Here is a 20,415-nt window from a genome sequence, read left to right on the forward strand (position 1 = left end):
CTGCGAGGTGACCTGATAGCGGCCTTACAGTGTCTAACTATTTCCACACTCCTCCAAAACAGAAAGAGGCCCTTGCACCTCTAAGGATTCCATGATTTTTTGAAATCTTGTGCTCTGGATCACATTCTCAGTGAGTGAAATCTGCAAGATTTGCTCTTATCTCACAAAATGAGAAAATTGCAATAGAGGGCTCAAATGCCCGGCAAGATATTTGTCCTCCAATCCTGCAGTACCCAGTTGTATAAATTTACCTTGTGATCACTAGTCTCTAGAAAATTAAGAGAACGTTTCTTTCTTTCCATGATATGGGCATAGCCTCCTTCCATCTCAAGTCAGTAGTGAGAGTTGAAATTCCTCACTAAAATCCTGTGCTTTCCAAAACTGTGCTGACATACAAATTTTATAATACATGTATTATTCTGTTATGTCTTCATAATTGCTGTTCTGCAAATAAAAATGATGTTTTTAGAAGTCTGTAGATGTACATGGCAGGCTTTTCTAACATAAATGCAAAAAAATGGGTTTCTTATCAAATACCTGAAGACTCTAACGAGGTTGCTAGCAATAAAAAAATAAAAGAAACATTAACCCTTAAAAACTCATAAACCAAAACAACATTTATGTATTACATAGCTTTTTTGGTAACTGGGATTATCTTAAGCTGTAAAGTTGCTACAAAAGAAAGCTCTGAAATTTTCCTATTATATTTACTTCTACACTCAAAACCATGCTTCTCTTACCTCTGAAATAGGAAATCTTTAAATGATAAAGCTTCTCTCTATGCCCTCTATAGTTAGGTGTTTTGTTTGTACTCTTGAAACCACTGAAATAGGAGGGAAGGATCACTGGTATAAAAAGATTGCTTATTTCTATTTTTTATAGCAATGCGCCATATCAAAGTGGATGCCTTTTAAAAAATAAGGGATAATGATCCTGAAAGTGTTTCCAGAAATCATGCACTAAATACATTCAGTAACTAGAATGCTTATTGCTCATTTCACTCCTAAATTCTCAGAATTCTCAGATCACCTTCCTAGTATAAATTATAGAGTAAGAAAGGCAGCTTATTTTGTTTAGTTTCATTTCTCTGTTTTGTTTTGTCTTCTTTGTTTTTTTTCAACTTGGTCACTGTCCAAGCAAACGCCATTATAAACCCTACAATTTTTACAGGTGGAAACACTGTTAAGGAGTTTGCCCAATTTTTAGGCAATTACTTTGCAAGGGTTCTTTTTATTTAATTGGTTGGATGTTTAACTGAGTAAATGGAAATTCCTCTAAGAGAAAACAAGGGTCTAATGACATAATCCGTGTTCAAAAATCGAAGAATCGTATTAGATTATTTCTAGCAATGTCCCAAATTCATAGTCTCCTGCACAAATCAGAATCTGCCATTTCTTCATTGCAACTACATCATGTTTATTCTCAAATTACTCTTGAGAAGAAATGCCTATATATTATTATCTGGGAGAGCAGGCATGTCTATACTTCAGATTGTCCAGAACTTCCAACTCTGAGAGCCAGTTTTTCAAACGTTAAACTAGCTGAGAAAGAACACAAGGAAATGCAAGCTAACTTTAAAAGTTCTGTCAGGCTTTCCTTTGGAACAAAGCCTTGGAATTGGTCAGGGATAGCTTTAATACAATTTTTCTGAAAACTCATGTCAGTAAAATATTCTGAACATCATAGCTTGTGCTTGCTTACTAGAGATTCACTAGCACTTGATAGCTACAACTTCAGAAGACGTCATCCTAAAATGGCAATCATGAGTGGAGGGAGCAAAACAGAGGGTAGGATGACAGCCAGTGCTGGAAAAGAGTAAACCTTAGGCTGTAAGGGATCTGCTTGCAAGGATCCCATGGGAAATTGCCCCACAGAGAACAGCTATCCTGTTCAACAGAACTTGCTGCTTTTCAGGGATGATCTCCTCAAAGATCAAGATCGGTCCACCCCAATCAGTGTGAAAGCACACAAAGGCAGCAAGAGCCTGGCATGGATGTATGAGTAGCTCCAGATGAATTCATACAGGAAGAAAGCATATACAGAGTGGAAGCAGGGACAGATGGCTGAAAAGCAATGAGATGGAGATGATGTCCAAGCACACATGATTTGGCAAGAGATTTGGTGACAAAGTACATGGAAGAGGCTGAGGCACTGGATACCTTCCTTGCCTCAGACTTCAATGGTAAGATTTGCCTTCAGGAATCTCAAACTCGTAAGAGACACAAGCCTGGATCAAAGAGGATTTACACTACATAGAGAAAGATGAAGTTATGGAGCATTTGAACAAACTAGATATACATGAGTTCATGCTGAGGGAGCTGGTCAAAACTGCTGCGAGGCCACTTGATAATCCTTGAAAAGTCATGGCTACTGGGAGATGAAGGAAGATCAGCCAATTGCAGACTTCTCAGCCTCATCCTAACACTTGAGAAGTTAATGGATCAAATTATCCTGAATATGCGTACGGACAGAAAGGAAGGACAGAAAGATGTTTAGGAGTAGTCAGCATGGATTTATGAGGAGGAAGTCAGGCTTGATCAACCTGTTAGTCTTCTAGAGTGAGATGATTGTTGTGGTGAATGAGGGGAGAAGGAGAAATGTTGTGCATCTTGGCTTCACTAAGGCTCCATAACATCATCACAGAAAAACAGATTAAATACGGGCTATCTAAGTGAAGGTAGGCTGAGAACTGGATGAACTGACAGAGCCAGAGAGTTGTCATAAACAGCACAAAGTCCACCTGGAGGCTAATCATTAGTGGTGAATGGTAGGGTTCTGGGGCCCAGAGTTCAACAACCTGATTAATGGCCTGGATGGTGGACTACTTTTGGTGACAGCAGGATCCATGCATCACACCACATGCCCCTCCACTCTCAGTGCTGTTTCTGGATGTCCATTTGCTGTCACGCAAATTGTGCTCCAGATGTGTGATCTTGAGCATGTTCTCTCTTCCCTTCTTTCTCAATTATTCCCTGCCTGGCTGTGATCATGAGTTTAAGAAAAAGCACAATGGTTTTATCATACAATTACAGTTCTGCCGCTTGCATGTATAAATAGTTATGCAGTCATTAATTACAGGAACATTATTGCTACACAAATCTTTACTTGTCTGTCTTACTTTACTAAGGTCTTCAGGGTGGGCAGGCCTTGTGGTAAGCAGCAATTCAACATGTTGTGTCCTCATAATTCTCCCATGTGCAGGCCATGTGCATTTATTTGCTTCTTCTTCTTATAAACATTTTAAAAAGATTTTAAGTCAGGAACTTTTTTTCAGTCTTCATTTCTACACTGTCCAGAACCTTATTTATGGGAGAGGACACATTTGAATCCAAGTCCCCAGGGCAGCTTTTTACCACTTAAACATGGAGGCAAATTTTCATCTCTGTTGTTGCTTACATTACCTGCAACAACAGTTAGAATCCCAAAGAAAGCAAACTGTATGACACACATCTATCCATTTTAGGACAAATGCAGCCATTTACCTAAATCATCCTGTGTAGAGAAAATTGTATAGCATTGTACAGGTAAAAACAATGTAAACATTCACAAGGTAAGGCATGTAACAGCTGCATGGTTGTAATTAGACTATCCCCAGATCCATTGTGTTCTGCAGGACATTTTCTCTGTACTGTGTATCTGAATGATGACATTCCAGTAGTCAGCAATTTGTTTTTGGCTCTGCAAGAAGCTTGTCTTATGTAGCTGTCTATATAGTCCCTACGTCTATTCTATTCACCTTTCCTTAGATTCTGTCCACTAGTTCTCATAAGTCAAATAATTACATGTTTAATAGGTCCCCCTGAAAACTGAAATTTTTGCCACACAATTGTGCATAACAATAACAATAACATTGAAATTAAAATGCACATATTCTCTTTCTGCACAATCCAGCTCATGGTCAGCAAAGTGGCTTTGAGATGAGCCCTGTAATTTTCTTCAAGTTTCTCCACCAGTTCTATCACAGTTTCAGCACAACTCCACTCGTCTAGAAGGTAGGGACAGACTATCTTCCCATTCACATCTTACAGCCCCCATCTCTTGGCCATCAAGGTGGATTTGTATTTCTGGAATAAGACTGGTTACACAGCACTGCTACCTGGCAGAGTTTCTTCTCCTGACAGGGTAAGGACTTATTTCCCATTTTTTCATATGTACAAATAGAGGATGCATTCGTAGGTTTATTACAGCTCACTTAAAGAGCCCTAATTTTCCCTTTTGAGTATAGCAGGGTTTTGCTTGTTTCTTGACAACCTTTAACCTTTCTTATGCACCAAAAAAGACCATTTTCCTTCACAGTTCCAATGGAAGAAACAACTTACTGGTTAATAGTTTAGCTCTACTTTTGTTTCAGCCTCTGGAGTTATTACTTTCAGAGTAACAAGCTATGGGAAGCTTTGATCATGAAAGAAAGGTTGCATGAAACTGAATTCTGAACTGTACCATGTCTCAGCCTGGTCACAGCCTCTTTTTCTCTCTCTGCTAACTATTCTTAATTGCTGTTTTGGGAAGTCTACTCACTTCTATTATATCAATACGGCTCTATTTATTTTTTAGTCTTTCTCTGTTCTTTCACTTTGAAAGTCTTTTTTAAGGACTCTTTTGTATTTTTTTGCTGTTGTCATTTTGTTGTGTTCATACTCTTCTTCCTTCTTCCTTAGAGGTTCTCTTTCATTCTGATGTAATGGCAAAGCCCATATTTCTTCTGTTCATCTTGCCAGGATCCTTGAATACTTTCTCCCCCTCACCTCCTTTTCTTTTCCTATCTTTTTCTTTTTTTTTTTTCTATTTTATTTTTCTTTTATTTCCTTTTTCTCTGTCCACGTTGATTCCTAGATGTCTGTTTTCCTACATTTCTCCTTCCTGAACAGTCCTCATTAGTCCTCCCACAGCTGCCCATGGTTTCTGTTCTTTCCTGATACTGCCATTCTCTTTCCTCTAGGATAAGCAAAAGCAACATAGCGTTACATTTCTGCACATGGAAAATAATCTCTTCTTTTAGCTATAAGCAAGCTTATTGCCCAAATGCATGCATATTTTCCTATATCTGGACTTTTCCATCCTCACTTCCCTGCTGTCCTGACTCAACATCTGCCCAGCTTTGGTCCTTGGATGTGCCCCCATTCAGCAGGTCCTGGCATGCAGTTCCTCTGCCTGATGATGACAGAGCGCACGACAGATGAAAACCATGAAAGACAATCTGAAAGAAAACTGAAGAGGGGTTTGTGGTTGAAGTTTCTGCTACCTGTGCTGAGGAAAACAAGACTACGAAAGGGACTGCAGGTGTAGAGTGCCAAGGGTGAGAAGTAACCCTCTCATCCTGGAAATGGTATACATAACTGGGGAGAGAGCATGAAGGAAGTGGCATTTTTCTGCTTTGTCTTGCTGCTCCAAAGGACTTTGCTGATTTCATAGGTTTGGGTCTAATAGCTTTGGAGTTAATGAATGAAGGGGAGGAAGTTGAACAGTGTGACTGGAATGGAAGAATTCTGCAGTACGGGGAGATTTGTGTTTCTCTCCCTTCTGTTGAGGCTTAGGGACACACCTGCTGTTGTGCCTGCCATTGCCAAGGCATGCTGAGCACATCTGTCCTCGCTGTGCACGGGCATGACGCTAGGCATTGCTGGCTGGCTCCTGTAGGGCATTCCACAACTGCAGAACTGCTGATTTATCTAAGATTTTAGGCAATGCTACAGTGGTGCAGAATGACATGAATTTTTTCAGCCAAGGCCTGCTTCTGCCAGGGCCAGAATCACCACAGTGAAGACCTGGAAAGACTTTCAGACATAGAAAGTCTTGGATGAACAGATCACACTTGTATTATCCCCAGAAGAAATCTTCCTTATCTACCTGAAAACCTCCAATACTCCTGGGTAGCCTCCTCACTTTGACATCTATTCATCTCCTGATAGCTAGACTACATGTAGTGTCACTAAAACAAGTCTATTACCTTCTGAGATAAAGCAGATTTTTCTGAACACGTTTTATTACTCTTCTTTTCCTCTGGATTTTCTCCAGAATTCATCTTTCCTAATGTGCAGTGCCAGAAATTGTTTGCAACAGCTCAATCAAGGCCTCTCCAAAGCCAAATGGAGCAGAATTTCCTCCTTTGACATTAAACTTGCCCAGAATGAATCATATAATAGAATAATGGAATCACAGAATGGCCTGGGTTGCAAAGGAGCACAGTGCTCATCCAGTTCCAACCCCCTGCTATGTGCAGGTCACCAACCAGCAGCCCAGGCTGCGCAGAGCCACATCCAGCCTGGCCTTGAATGCCTGCAGGGATGGGGCATCCACAGCCTTCTTAGGCAACCTGTTCCAGTGCCTCACCACCCTCTGTGTGAAAAACCTCCTCCTAATATCTAACCTAAACCTCCCCTGTCTTAGTTTAAAACCATTCCTGTTGTCCTATCACTGTCCACCCTCACAAACAGCCTTTCCTCCTCCTGAGACATGCCCTTTTCCTACATGCAGCAGCATCACACCGTTGGGGCAGGGGTCAGAGCAGGGCCCATAGGCAGGAGCACCTTGCTCATGTAATTGCTAGTGATGGAAACGGGGGATTAAGGGAAAGGATCTCGTTCTGCCCAATTCTGCAATCATCCCAGATCGGCAGCACATCTGTTAGGAGCACTGGTGGTGGGGTAGCAGAGAGGGGAATGAAACCTGGCACAGTGGGGTGCAGCTGGGGGGTGCTGCAGCTGCAGGGCAGAGCAGGGCAGGGCAGCGCGAGGGCATTTAGCAAGCTAAGGAGGCACTGAAGCCAAGGAGCTGTGAGTAAGCTAAGACTGCCAGGAAGGGGCAACAGCCCTTGTACTTCTTGGAGTTAACACAGAGCAGAAAGGAAGGGAATAACTTCTAATACTTCCGCGCCTCCCAGAGCTTGAAGACCTGCCGACAGCAAGCATTTAACAGCTTCCCCTAGAAACCTCATCTCCAGAAGCCGGCGAATTTCTGAGCAAACAATAGCGAGCAGCGAGGCGGGCTCCTGCATACCGCTCGGGACCCCGGCTCAGCCACGCGGGAACCTCGGCCCGATGCCGCTGGTGCGGCTCAGCAGCAGGCGCGCGAGCCTCCAGCGCACCGCTGATTCCAGCACCGGCTCCCCGTCTCGGCGCCCGGCGCGTCGTGCCCAGCATTGCCGGAGGGAGCGGGGCGGGACGCGGAGGGGGCGGGGCTTCCCTAGGCCCCGCCCCTCCAGAGAGCACGTTGCGGCGGGCGCTGCCACAGCTGTCAGTGTCAGGAGCCGGCGAACCGGGATCCCGGCTCCTCGGAGGGGGAATCCCCAGACTCGCCCCCGCAGCCAATCCGCGCGCGGTATGCAAATCGCGGCCGCGCCGGGCGGCGGCGGGCCAGTGGGAAGGGAGAAGGGACGGCAGGAGGCGTCCGGTTGGACGGCGGGGAAGGCCGCGGTGGCCAATGGGGGGGCGGAGCGGGCGGGGCGCGCCCCGGGGGCGGAGTCATGCAAATTTAGTTTGAAAAGAGGGCGGGAAATCCGAGTTTCGCGGGAGGCCCTTGGCGCGTAACCCGTCTCCTTTCCCTTCATTCATTGTCAGCAGCCGCCGCTTCCTGGAGCCATTTTCCAGCCGGCCCCACACAGCGGGAGCGGCCCCGCTCCATCCGCCGCATCTGCCCGCCCCGCCGCCTCCGTCCCCCCCCGGCACCCCGCATCCTGCAGCCGGGGCCCCCCCAGCACCCGCCGCCCCCGGTATTTTGTGCGGGGCCCCGGCATCGAGCAGGAAAAGAGCCGGGAAGGCCGGGGGGGGGGGGGAGGGACGGGGGGAGGAGGCGACGCGGCCGCGGGGACAGACCCGGAGGAAAGGATGAGAAGGGGACTCCAGCCGCCGGCCCCTGCAGCGCAGCCGCCCGCACCGTCCACGGACTCCAGAGCGGCCTCCGCCGCCTTCTCGGCCCGCTTTGCCGCCGGCACCTTCATCCAGATCCGCAGCACCGGCGCGGCGACGGCGGCGCCCTGTGTTGTCTCCGCCGCCGCCGCCGCTTCCCAGACTCCCGGTGCCTTTGCCCCGGCGGCGGACGGCGTCCCGCCCGCCGGCAGCTCGCTGTACTGCACCCCTCACGGACCCGCCGGCAGGACGGCGCTGCTGCAGCCCGCTCTCGGCGGAGGCGGAGGCCGCCCCCCGGTAACGTTCCCCCGTCCCCGCGGGAGGGTGAAGGGGACGGCGGGGAGCAGCGCCGGGCGGGCCCTCTTCCTGCCGCCGGCCGGGCCCGGGGCGGGGGGCGAGGAAGGCAGAGACGGCGCTTTGTTGTAATAAACTTTCCCGACTCCTTCCCGCCCCCCGCTCCGGGCCGCCGCGCTGCTGCCGGGTCTGACTGAAAGGAGGAGAAAATTAAAAAAAAAGAAAAAAGAAAATAGAGATAAGAGAAAATCAGGGAGGAAAAAAAAAAAAATCCCTCCCAGCCACGTCCCGGCTCACAGAGCCCGAATCCAGCGCCGAGAGGGCTCCGTTCGGCCGGGCCCGCGCCCCCTCCCCGCGGGGCCGGGCAGGCTGGGGGGCGGGGGGCCGGGCCGCGCCGTGCCCCGCCGGTGTCTCCGCTTCACCCCCGGAGCCGCCGGTGACGTCTCGCACACGTGCGCGGAGGCCGCGGCTGTGACTGGGAGCCGGGCGGGCGGGGGGGCCGATCCGAGCGGGGGAGGGGGACGCCGCTTCCTCCTCCTGCCGCCGGCCTGGGACAGCCCGAGAGCCGGCCGGCCACCCCCGGCCCCGGCCCGCCGTCTTCTCCGCCGCCCTCGGAAATGCCCCTTCAGCAGGTCAGTGACTCGCGGGGCGGCGGCGGCGCGCCTCCGCCCCCCCACGGCGCCCTCCGCCCGCCGCCGCGACCACCCCCCGGACGCCCCCCCCGCCGCCCCCTCCTCCCCCGTCCCCCTCGCTCCCCCCGGCGGGGTTTCCTTTGTCCTCGCCGTTTTCGGGTGCGCGCTCGGCCCTCCCGGGCTCCGCGAAGTTGCGGAAAGGGGGGGGCGCGGGGAGCTCCGGGGTCCCCCTTCTCGCGGTGCGCATCGGACTCCCCCGTTCGGGCCGGGCTGTCACGGGGGCGGGCGGGGGCCGCGCTCGCCTCACCTGGCCGGCCCGAGCCCGCGATACCTGCCGCACGCGGCCCGGCCGCCGGCTGCCATGCGGGCCGGTGCCCGCTAGGGCCGGGCGAGGTCACCGAACGCGCTGCGCGGCGGCGTTGAGCGGCGGGTCTCGGAGCGCGGCGGCAGCGCTCACCTGTCAGCGCCTCTGCCCCGCGCCGGCTTGGGCATTGAGGGGCGCGGCTGCCGCCCTCGTCCCCAGATGCTCGTTGAGAAGTCGGCGGTGTCCCGCGCTTCCTCCGAGGCAGCTTTGTGCAGTTGTTGGATGGCGGTGGAGTTGAGGCTCACCGCATCCCACCTGAAGCTAACGAGGAGCATCCCCGCTGTGGAGGATGAGCGATCCTTTGGTGTGCAGTTTGTCTGAAGGCTGACCGGTGTCAAGCAGTCTTCTTCGAGCTGTTTTGCAAATATTTGTTTTTCCTGGGTGATGGCTGGGTTCCTAGATGGTGGTGCTAAGGGCAGCAAGTGCAGTAGGGTGATTCTGGGAGAATAGACGTGCAGGCATTTTGGGAATGATGCTGAGGTTGTAGGGGACTTTCGCAATTTCACTTCAGCGAGTGCTACGAGATCACAGAATCACAGAATCACAGATTCTTGAGTGTGAGTTCAGTGTATGTTTTTGGCATAAGTTTCACCTCTTCAGTGGGGATAACTCTGTTGTGGAACCTAGGCACGTTGATTCCTCATGTAAAGGTTTGGAAACAAGGTGGTGATTCTGGACTCCGTCCTCAAGAAGTTCCCACCAGCTCTGAGCAAGTGACATATATCTCCTCAGACCCCTGTGTTTGCTTTGGGGGAGAAGCGGGATGGAGGAGGAATGGGGTGGTCTGGCTGGTGGTATCTCCAGCCTCAGCTTGGCACCCTCCCAGGGCGATAAGCAGCCCGCAGCTCATGCCAGGAAGCTGTGCATCCTTCTGCATCTCAACAGCTGTGCTCCTGTGAGTGCCACTCTTGGAGCTGTGCCGCTTTGCCGCACGCCTGTCTTTGGGGAAGTCGTCCTGAAGCGTCGCAGTGCTCTGCGTTCTTCTGCTCTGCAAAGAATGGCCAAAGCTCTTTCATCTTCCTGGCAGGGAGACAACGCAGCCTTTTAGCAGTTCTTTGACTCCCATCTCATTTTCACCAAATTTCACAGATGATTTTCTGGGACTGGGAGTCGAGGGTGTTTTCCTGGTTGTTCTTGGCTGAGCTGTTTTGGGATGTCAGATACTGAGAAGAGTGAGAAGCTGCTGGGTGGTTGAGGCAGCAAACTCAGATGAGCAGCGCTGGTATAAATATAGCACTTGATTTAACTGAACTACAAGTACTGCATGGAGATCCTCAGCAGAAATCAAGGCCCTGCTATGCAAAAGACTGTAGGGATAAGTCTAAAATTTGTCCAGCACACCTGTGCTGGTTAGGGTTATGAAAATGCTCTGGCTTTGCAGATGTAACTGGACTAGAAACCTACCCAACACTTCCAAATATAAACTATGGTGTAAGTGAAAAGGAGCCAATATGGCAGGATACAGTTTAGGCTGCACAGAGGTGTTTATACTAGCAAAATAAGAAGTTTATTTTGCCAAAGTAAGCTGTTTCTCCTTCTGGGAGTTTGTTGGTTACTTTATCTATGATTGTAAGCATAACCATGCTGGAAGAGCCTTGAAAGGTAGCCTAAACCATAGCAGGCAGCTTCAGCCTCATAGAGATGACTGTTTGTCATCCTCCATCTCCCAAGCAAGGCATCTCAGTGCTGTCCCTTTCCTGGTCCTTGCTGTGTCACTGCCTGTTGTGACAGCTCTTGGGACCAGGAGCTCACCAGACTTTGTACCAGGGGAGCTGAGGCTGTGACCCGGGCTACCTGGCCCATTCAGCATCAGGGACTTTTTCATGATTCATGCAGAGCTAATAGAAGGTGTAACTGGGCATAACTGAGCCTCCAGCATAGGCAGTAAGAAGAACTAGGCCTTGCTAAGGTGTCAGTTGCACTCCTTGGGTTCTGGAACAGCTGCTGCCTGTGGAGGCAGGGTGAGTCCATCCAACAGGTCTGTGCTGCAGTGTTGGGCAAGGGTCATGTATGCCTAGAATCATAGAATGGACTCACAAGGATCTCTGAGCCCAGCAGCTCCATTTCCCTCCCTTCTGCCAACCCAAAGGCTCCTCAGGCTTCCTGGGGCAGCATGACTTGCCAGCTCACTGGAAAACTAGCCCTAACCAAAATACATAAATAAGTTTTCTGCTGGGCAAGCAGGTTGAACCAGCTAAGGGAAGAAGGTGTGGTAAGTGTCAGGGACCATCAAGGGAAGGAGATGGCTGAGAAGAGGGCACCAGGGTAGAGGGAGAGCAGCAGGATTATTGGCACCATACTGTTTTTAAATGTAAGAAAAACATTTTTTTTTGCTGAGAGTGTGGTGGAGTACAGATTGCCCAGAGAGGTTGTGGATACCCCATCTCTGGAGGTGTTCAAAGCCAGGTTGGATGGGGCCTTGGGCAGCCTGAGCTGGGGTTGGCAGCCCTGCCCACAATAAGGGGTTTGGAACTAGATAGTCTTTAAGGTCCATTTCAACTCAAACCATTCTGTCATTCTATGATTTTGATGGCAACTCCTCATGAGAATGTGGCCTGTGTGAGAGAAATTCATGTTTGATGAGGTGTCCCCACCACGCTGTTGCTGGTGTTGGTTCATCTCTTGATGCGAGAAAGTCACTACCATTTTGCAAATCACCGTGTTTAAAAATGGAGCTACCCTAAATGAAAGCTGCTCAAAATGTTTCTAATTCAAATAGTGGAGAATTTCTTACTGTCTTTGGGTTATAAAGATAAGCCTTTAAGAAGAGGCCCATTTTCTTAGCCATGAGAAAATGTTTAAATTGAGACACCACCCACATGTTAAGTCCTTTTTAAAAGGGGCTAAATCCTCTTAACAAGAATATCTTTAGAGAACTTCTGTGGCCTTTAGATGACATGAGCTCTGGAGAGGCTGGTTCGGCATACTTCAGAAGGGGGCGGGAGGATTTACATTTCCAAACTGAATACTTAGCACCTCTCTCCCTTTCTGGTGGTTTAGAAAGCACCTCTTCCTGCCTCCTTCTCAGCAAGTCACAGCTGGAATGGGAGAATGAGGGGGGTAATACATAATCTTCTACATGTTGGTTATAGGAGTGGGCTTAATAGGACATAAATGCTGAAGAATGATTTGAGGCATGGGAGAAAAACTTGACGTGGCATAAAGGAAGTGGGCAGTTAATTAATTAGTAGCTGGTCTTTATTTTGTGGGAATAAGAAGCTTTGTCTGTCAAGAAGGGATAGGCATTTTCGTATTCAGACCTATTCTCATATTACTTTGGTTGATAGTTTCTATTAATGAATGCTAGTTTGGGGCCTTTGCTTTTGGAATAAAATGCATTTAAATCAAACAAACTCCCATAAACCTTCTCCAGGGACAAACTGCCTCTGAGCCCAAGGAGGTGCCACATGGTCCTTTGGCACAGCTGTGTGAGGAGTGTTCAAAGAGGAATAAATCCTAGTTGCCCTAGGTGTGCCTGCGAGCATCTAGAGAGGAAAGCAGACATCCAACCGAAACTGTACAGGAATAGCTGGTAGCTTGTTGTGCTTGTTGATGGTAGATTCACCCTCTAGAAGGGTTCGGCTGTGTCGGTGTGGCTTGGTCTGCACCAGAGCTACTGAAGTACAGTAGGTTTATTTCCCCACAGTAATAAGGACTTCTAGCAGGTTCCATGAGCAGCTGAGCCTCTCTAAATGCTTTAGTTTTTCCAGAAGAGGCAGTCTTGCTTTTCCCTCCTTGTCATCCCTGTGGCCTTTCCTTGCTCTATCACTGGCCTGGCAGTGCCCTTTCCTCTTCTCTGTTCTTGGGAGCATCCAGTTGCTCCTTTGGGTTGGTGCTCTGCCGTTTTACTGGGGTAAAATAGCTGGCTCTGATGGACATTAAGTCTGCCCTAAGGTAGATATTGGGAACGTGTGACCCCAGATGGATTGATGGTCCTTAATTTTCACAAATCGGTATTTTCAGTTCTCATAATGGCTGGTCTCTTCCGTGTGCCATCAACCTGCTTGGCAAAGATCGGATATGGGTCGCACTTTATTTTTCTGAGGAGGCTGCTTCAACTGATGGAACAGTTAAAGATATTTTATTTCCCTTCATCTTATGGTTGGTACTTTGGTGTTGCTGTCTACAGTTATAGTGTTTCTGTCTGTAGTTACATTCTCCATAAGCGTTCTAGATTGTAATTTCTCCTGAAATGAAAGCCATATGTGCAAAAATAGAGGTGCCCTTTTATAAAAGAATTGCATGACTATCAACAAATCTGTCTATTAGTTATGGGTTTGTACTTGCGGACTGGTGGCTTTGGCAGAAGTTTCAAAGACATGGTAGGCAACTTGGCAGGCTTAGCAGGAGTTGGAGACCCCTTCAGAGTCAGGCTGTCTCACAGAGCCTTACCTTACCTTCCCCTAGAGCAGTCACAGGAGGTGTGGATAGAGGGGGTTGGTTGTTACAGTAATCGGCTCATTTGAAAGACCGACCACTGTGTGGTAGATGGGGGGGGGAAAAAAGAAAAAAGAAAATTGAGTAGCACCTTTTCTCTCTGGAGCCCCAGTCCTGTGGGGCCTGATGTGTGTGTGGGAGAGGAATTCAACTTTCCTATCCAGAGCACAAAGAGAGGAATTGGGTATGAAATGAAGATGTGAGCTTTTTCTGGTAGCAGCAGATTTTGGATCTGACACCTTCAGATTTCACTTCTGGAGACGTGCACTGGGCTGATGGGTGTAGCTTTGGTGGTAGGGTTAATTTACTGCTGGCCTGGTTGCCCACATTGAGTTACTGTTGAAGATGCTGGAAGGCTGTCATCCAGCAGTCTGAGCACTGGCAAAACTGAGTAGTAGGCTAAATGTGTGGGCTTTGTGGATGATCTTACTATCACAAACTGCCAGGGAGCCCTGCAGAGGAGGAGCAATGCCAGCCTTCTTCTGTCCATCCGTCTCGGTGCCAGTGAAGAGAGGTAGGAGAGCGGCTCAGGCTTAAATCCTTGACTAGGGATTTCAGAGCAACTGCTCACTAAGGCTGGATCGTGGACCATGACTTCAGTTTGAGCAGGCTTCTTGTGGTGATGATGGTAAGTTAGATCCAGCCCTGTCTGGAGTGAGGCTTCAGTGTGTGGAAAGCTTCTCTTTCTGAAACTAAGTCTTTGGATTTTACAGTCTCTGCAAATAATCTCATTTACAGCTGGCAGCACCGAGTGTGTATATGCGGTGGCAACTATCGTACTTAGAAATGAGTAAGTTTAACTTCAGGCTTTGTTTTGGCTGGCAGAGTTAATCACTTCCTGCATTATTTTTCAACTGCAGAACTGTGTTTGCTCCATGGGGAGAATAACCCCTCTCCCCTTTCCTGTGTCAGGGGCTATGGGGTGTGAGAGGAGGGAACCATCAGTACTTCCAGCACTGGGCTGTACCAGTGAGTGAGGTACTGCTGATGCACTGTTTGGACTCTGTTTTAATGTCAGTTCTGTCTTCTGTTTGATGGCAGACTTGGCAAAGCTGCCCATTTTATCACATCTTTAAAAGAGCACTATTTTACTTCTGTTTTCCTCAAGTAAGTTGGTCTAAAACCGCATTTGGAAGTGCTATACCTGGCATGGATGCCTGCTGAAGTACTATGCTTTCTATTTGGATGCTGCTATTAGTTGCTGGATCTCATGGCTTGCATGGAGTTCTTAATGTCTTCTGGGCTCATCACTGAGCTGTGATAAATATTTCTGTTTGCATTCCTGTAAAGAGAGAGGATAGACTTTGACTAGGTGTTGAAGCACATACTGAAAATGGCCTGTGCCGTGTGGTAGGAGCGTACTACGTCACTCTGCCTTCTTTTTATACTTTTGTATATAAATCTTAATTGTGTTGCAAAAGAACTTGCTTAATAGCACATGTTTTGTGTATCCTGTCCTGCTTAGGAATATGAGCAGTTGTTGTCCTGATTACAGTGGGACTGCTAACCCAGTGTCAGTGCTGCACGTACGTGCCCTGCGGCTTTGACACACGGTGGGCTGAAGGTCTTTTGCTTAGGACCAAGCTGGATAGAGACATGCAACACTGAAGACAGCCTTTTTAGAATCAATCAGGCACCTTTTTTTTTTGCTTTTTTTTTTCCCCTTCTTCACTGTTAGGTGGGCAAGTGTGGCTTTTGTTTATTCTATGAAGGTGGCAAGAACTCACCTCTAGAAGTAAAACCAGTGCTGGCTTCTTCACTCTGTTTAAGTAGGAGATTTTAAGTAGGAGATTTTAAGTAGGGGACTTCATTTGGCCACTTTAGTTTGCTTTCAAGATTTCATCATCCTACTTGTATGTGGCTGCATCCAAGCATGGAAATGTCCTCTGTTGTAGAACCTCATGTTCAGATGCCCTGCTTAGGGCACAAAGGCCTAGGATGTGATTTTTAGGAAGATGGTGAGTGCTTCCTGTGATGTTCAGTTGCATCACTGCAGACTTTGGGCCCTTGGTACCTTGAGCTTTATATGATCAAGCCAATATGGAAAGCAGAGTCTGCTATTATTTTGGTTTTCCCTTTTATATCTTTAACATGGAATTTTGTAGTCACATCATGTACAGATTGCGAGCCGTTAGTTGTTTTGGAAAGATCTGTGAAAACCCGTAGAAACTATGTGAACAACTATTTTTGGTAAAAATAAATTGCACTAGGAAACGTGGTAACAGGAGGTGTCTGCTCAGCCTTGGCTACTGGAGCTTCAGCACTGCTGCTCCTCATTTTTGGTGTGTGTGTTGGTTAATGTATGAGTAGATTCCTAAAGTACTTTTCATTAATGAACTTCTTGAAAAACTTTCTCCTTTTTTACAGTGCTGTACTGCTGGAGTTTTTTTGGTTGCTGTGGAGCAGTTGGTTCAAAGGTTCTTGCATGTTGTGTAATGTGCTGCTAGAAAGGGGCTGGAAAGAAACTCATTGGCAAACTTCCTTCCTTGTCAATTAAGGTGACATTAAAAAGTCTCTGGTTTAGAACTCAGTGATGGCCATCACCATGCAGTGCAAAGTTGAATTATAACATGTCAAGTTTATTGATGCACTCTATTAGTTCTTACCAAATGTAACTTGCTACTGCTTAGTTACATAATCTTACTGAAATTAGAGTTCAGCAACAGATATTACTTTTTCTGCACATCACTGAATCCACACTATGATTTTGTGATTTTTACACATCTTAAACTGCAGATGTCACTTAGAGTGAAATACATCTCAGTAGGGCAAATGTACTGCTCTCCATGTAAAATCTAAAGCTTTCAAGTTTGCCTTGCAAGTTCAGCAAAAAACTGGCATATAGGCTTGTCTATATCCCTCCTATCTAGGCTTTCATTTGAGTGGTGCCATCAGGTGAATTTCAGGTCTGAAAGTATAAATAATATTAATGATAATAACCTCTTGGCCTGGTGTTTGTATTGGTGCATCACATTTTGATGGTAGGCTTGGCTTTTCAGGCACTACCACAGTGTACATACATGAATGTGTGAAAATGCAAAATGATGTCTGGGCAGAAAGGGTCTTTTCTTGTGCCCTGTGTGGAATGGTGATTCCTGTGTACGAGGTTGTCTACTCTGTAGTGGAAAATAAGGTTTTAAAGAGCAAGCCTTCAGCTTTTGCTGCATTCTTCTGTAATGTAACCTGGGATTTACGTCATTCTACTTTTAATGTCTGCTGGTTTTAGGCCATTTTTCCTAACCAAATGCACCAGAAGTAGAAAGATAGGGAATTACAACGTCTTGAGTGATACTGGTAACCTAATATTGCCTTCGCTACTTGTTTGCGTCTACTGCTAACTCTGGAATTAAACGGCAATTACCATGCATATATGCTTGTTGTATTTTGACTTGCCAGTGTAGTGTTTTAGGCAGCGTTGGTCCCACACATTGACAGTCAGTTTTTTGTCCCCATACAGTAAGCTAGTTCACACTTTGTCTAATGTCATCACATAGTGGGAATTGATGTTGGTTACGGCTCTCACAGTAGGCTTTTGTTTAGCGATATCTGAAAGCTGTCTTGTTGGAACATGCTGCTTTTATCAAGACTATTGCAATGAGGCCATTATCCTCACTTATGGGCAGCATAGATATTTGCAGAAATTCTTATAATATTGCTTAGTAAGTGCCATTCTGGTGAAGAGCAGCAATGCCTGCGTGATATGGAAATAATAGCAGCGATGGCAGCCCCACAGCAGCAGGGTGTTATCTGTAGTAGCAAGCTGGAGAAGAGGGTGGGAAGGAGCCTGGCTCAGGCAGAAGGAGAGTGGAGATCAGGCCTATCATGGGCACAAATAATGCTGGGTGTCAGTTCTGCAGAATAAAGTTTTACTTTTCATAGTAAGGCATTTATCAAGCAGCAGCAAGTAACCCCGATACACATTGCAGTATAATGGCTCTGCACCTCATTATTAGTTTGAATGCTCGGTGCCTGCAGTGTCAGAATGTCTCTTACAAGTTAGGTAAAACTGCAAGTCAGAGAAGAGGAAGCTGAAACTTCACAGCTCCAATGTAGTACTCTCCTGAAGCACAGACCTCTTCAGCCAGTAGGAAACTTATTACTGGCAGTGGGGGCAGGGAAGGCTTTAAAATTATAATAGCATTTTTGCTGCTGCTTTGTTTGACTGGTGGGTACTTTGCTGGTGCTGGTATTTGGTTTGTTTTTTTCCTCAGGAGCTGAGGGTCAGAAAAAGTTCCTTTTGTAAAAAAGCAGTGTCCTGGAAGCAGAAGCAAGTTGCTCATTTTCTTCCTCTGGTTCTTCATCATAAACTCTGCCTTGATGATTTTTTCCCACTTCAAATTAGCAGTTTATTTATAACAGCTAATGTTCTACATGCCCATCAGCATTACTGCTCTGTCGTGCTGAGCTGAGAATTGTTCTCTCGAAAATTGACACCTCAAAGACTGCATAAAGGAACGGAGATCATAGAAAAAAATCAAGTGGCTTTTGGTATGACATGGGTTCATGCTTGGTATAAAATTGCTTCCACTTTCTTTCTTATTTCAGATTCTAGTCATGTTTGTCTTGCTTTTTAAGTTTTATTCGTTACTTAAAAAAGAAAAATGGCAGACCATTGCACTTCGGCATCCTCACTACCCTTTTATTCCTGCTGACAATTTTCTTTGTGATCACCCTCCGCAGTTTGTCACCAGCTCCTTCTGAGATTGCAGGCAGAGGGGTGAGAAACTTCAGAGGGTATTCCCCCCTTCTCGTGGCCCTCACAACCACCATTTTGCAACTGTGCATCTGCAGCACCTTTGCAGGAAGCCTCTTCCAGGCCAAAGGGTCACAGTGATCCTCCAATGGTCCTCTGTTACACCTGCAAAACTGGGAACACTGGGGAGCATTCAATGCACAGACCATGGAAATCAGGTGTCCCGTGCATTGAGAGGGAAATGGCAAAGTAAAAACATTTTCCACTAGTTGCCGTGCTTGGAGCCACGTTTCTCAGAGATATTTGCAGGAAAAGCAGTAAAGAAAAGTGCCAGATCACTTTGAGATTTCAAATATGGTTTGCTTGTGACCTGTTCTTGGGCTTGTTTAGCTTGGAGAATGCTCTGGGTGGTTGAGACCTCATTGTGGCCTTCCAGTATTTACAAGTGCTTACAAGGTAGCTTGCAAACAGGAGGGGGACTGAATTTTTGAATGGTCTGATAGTGATAGGACAAGGGGGAATGACTTTATAAGAAGGGAAATTTAGGTTAGGTGTTAGCAAGACATTCTTTACTCGGAGGCACTTTTTGGGAGGCACTGGCACAGACTGCCCAGAGAGGCTGTGGGTGCCCCATCCCTGGAGGCTCCCAAGGGCTGGTTGGATGGGCAGCCTGACATACTGGGTGGCAGCCCTGCCCATGGCAAGGGAGTTGGAACTACATGGTCTTTAAGGTCCCCTCTGCTCTATGATTCTGTTCTTTAAGGCAGCTTTTCATGCTGTTGCATGCTCTGGGGCACTAAAGCCCTTGCCTTTTATTGTCTTAGTTACCTCATGCTTTAATTCAGTGTATATGAGAGAAGAATGTAGCAGTAATAAGCAAGTTGCATGCAGATGTTAAGCTCGGGTGCAGTTTCCTATGGGCAGAAATAAGTTTAAAAGCATAAGGTGATAAAACTATAAAGCCTTTTATTATTATTATTGTTATTACTATTTAATTCCTAGGCAGAAACCCTCTGTGCTGTGAGGGGGAATGTATCAACAGGGATTCCACAGACAGACATATTAAAAAAAAAAAATGAAGAAAAGGAGGCTTGTAGGCAGGCAGGCATTTATTCAGAGAAAACCATATGTTCAGGACACTACCCTGAGTGTGGTTTATTTGCTTCAGAATTACCAAAGAGGCTTGCTAGGGAAAGTAAGATGCTTTCAATTCTTCAACTTAAATCATTTCATAAGAGCGATGACCACCTCCTTCCTTTTTCCTTCTCTCCCAGTCTTGGAGAATAATCAGTTTAGCAGTAAGTCAAAGCAAGCAAAACTGTGGTTGTTCTCATGTGCAATGCAGTGACTAAGGCCAGCTCTTTCTTTAAGGCCCAAATCAGGTGTTTCTGCCCTAAAGTGAATCAGGACTCACTGAATCATTCGGTGTTTAGTAAGGAGGGATTTGAATTTCAGCCTTTTCTTCACCCTTCAGATTTATTCGGTTTTTGTTTTCCCAACAATCTTTTAGCTCTTCTGATGGCCTCAGTGACATTTTTGAACACGTTTCCCTACTTCCCCTAATGGGAGAAGCAGCACCAATTGTACCAGCAAGTGTTATCTCTATTGCTAGCACTTCATTTGAAGTGGAGAAATGTGTCATTCCCAGCCATTTTAAGAGCTCAGTTGTCTCAATGTGTGAAAAGCAGCCCCAAACTCCTTGACTAGGAATTGAGAAGACAGGAATCTCCTTGAGACCTTGCAGGAAGAAAACTCCAGGCACCTGTGAGATGTTATACTATACCTACTATACTTCATCTAGCTGAAAATATCAGATGCTTGAGCTGGCTTAGTGAGCTCTTCAGTGTAATGCCATGCTGGAATGGAAGAAGTGAACAGATCTTGAATAGTTTGAAACTTTTTGAACTTAGTATAGAAGTGCAATAAACATGAATTGTGACATAAGAATCAAATCTTTTTGCCCATTGGAATCCATGCTCTCTTATGGCCTATATGGTTGTGACATGTCTAGCAGAGCAGTGGCAGCCTGAATGACCATTGGAAGACTTTTTTTTCTCCTAAAAAGCTGTTATGAGATACTTTGTCCTGATTCAGCTTCCAAGTCCTCTGATTTATGTTATACAAATAGTACAAAGTGTATTACTCTGCTCT

General features: G+C 46.8%; 1 protein-coding gene across 4 annotated transcripts in view; it reads left to right on the forward strand.

Moving 5' to 3' along the window:
* Positions 1 to 7,793: 7,793 nt before the first annotated feature.
* The window catches only part of E2F3 (E2F transcription factor 3), a 42,875-nt gene continuing 30,253 nt past the window's right edge, over positions 7,794 to 20,415 (forward strand). For 3 of the 4 annotated variants that reach the window (XM_048940104.1, XM_048940105.1, XM_048940107.1), the window contains exon 1: positions 7,794 to 8,141. In XM_048940104.1, coding sequence (XP_048796061.1) covers positions 7,824 to 8,141 — 318 coding nt within the window. In that variant the 5' untranslated portion in view covers positions 7,794 to 7,823. Of the gene's footprint in view, positions 8,142 to 8,666; positions 8,771 to 20,415 lie in introns of those variants that run through there. The other variant, XM_048940106.1, reaches the window with a different exon arrangement.

This window comes from Lagopus muta, chromosome 3 (genome assembly GCF_023343835.1).
Source record: "Lagopus muta isolate bLagMut1 chromosome 3, bLagMut1 primary, whole genome shotgun sequence".
NCBI lineage: Eukaryota > Metazoa > Chordata > Aves > Galliformes > Phasianidae > Lagopus > Lagopus muta.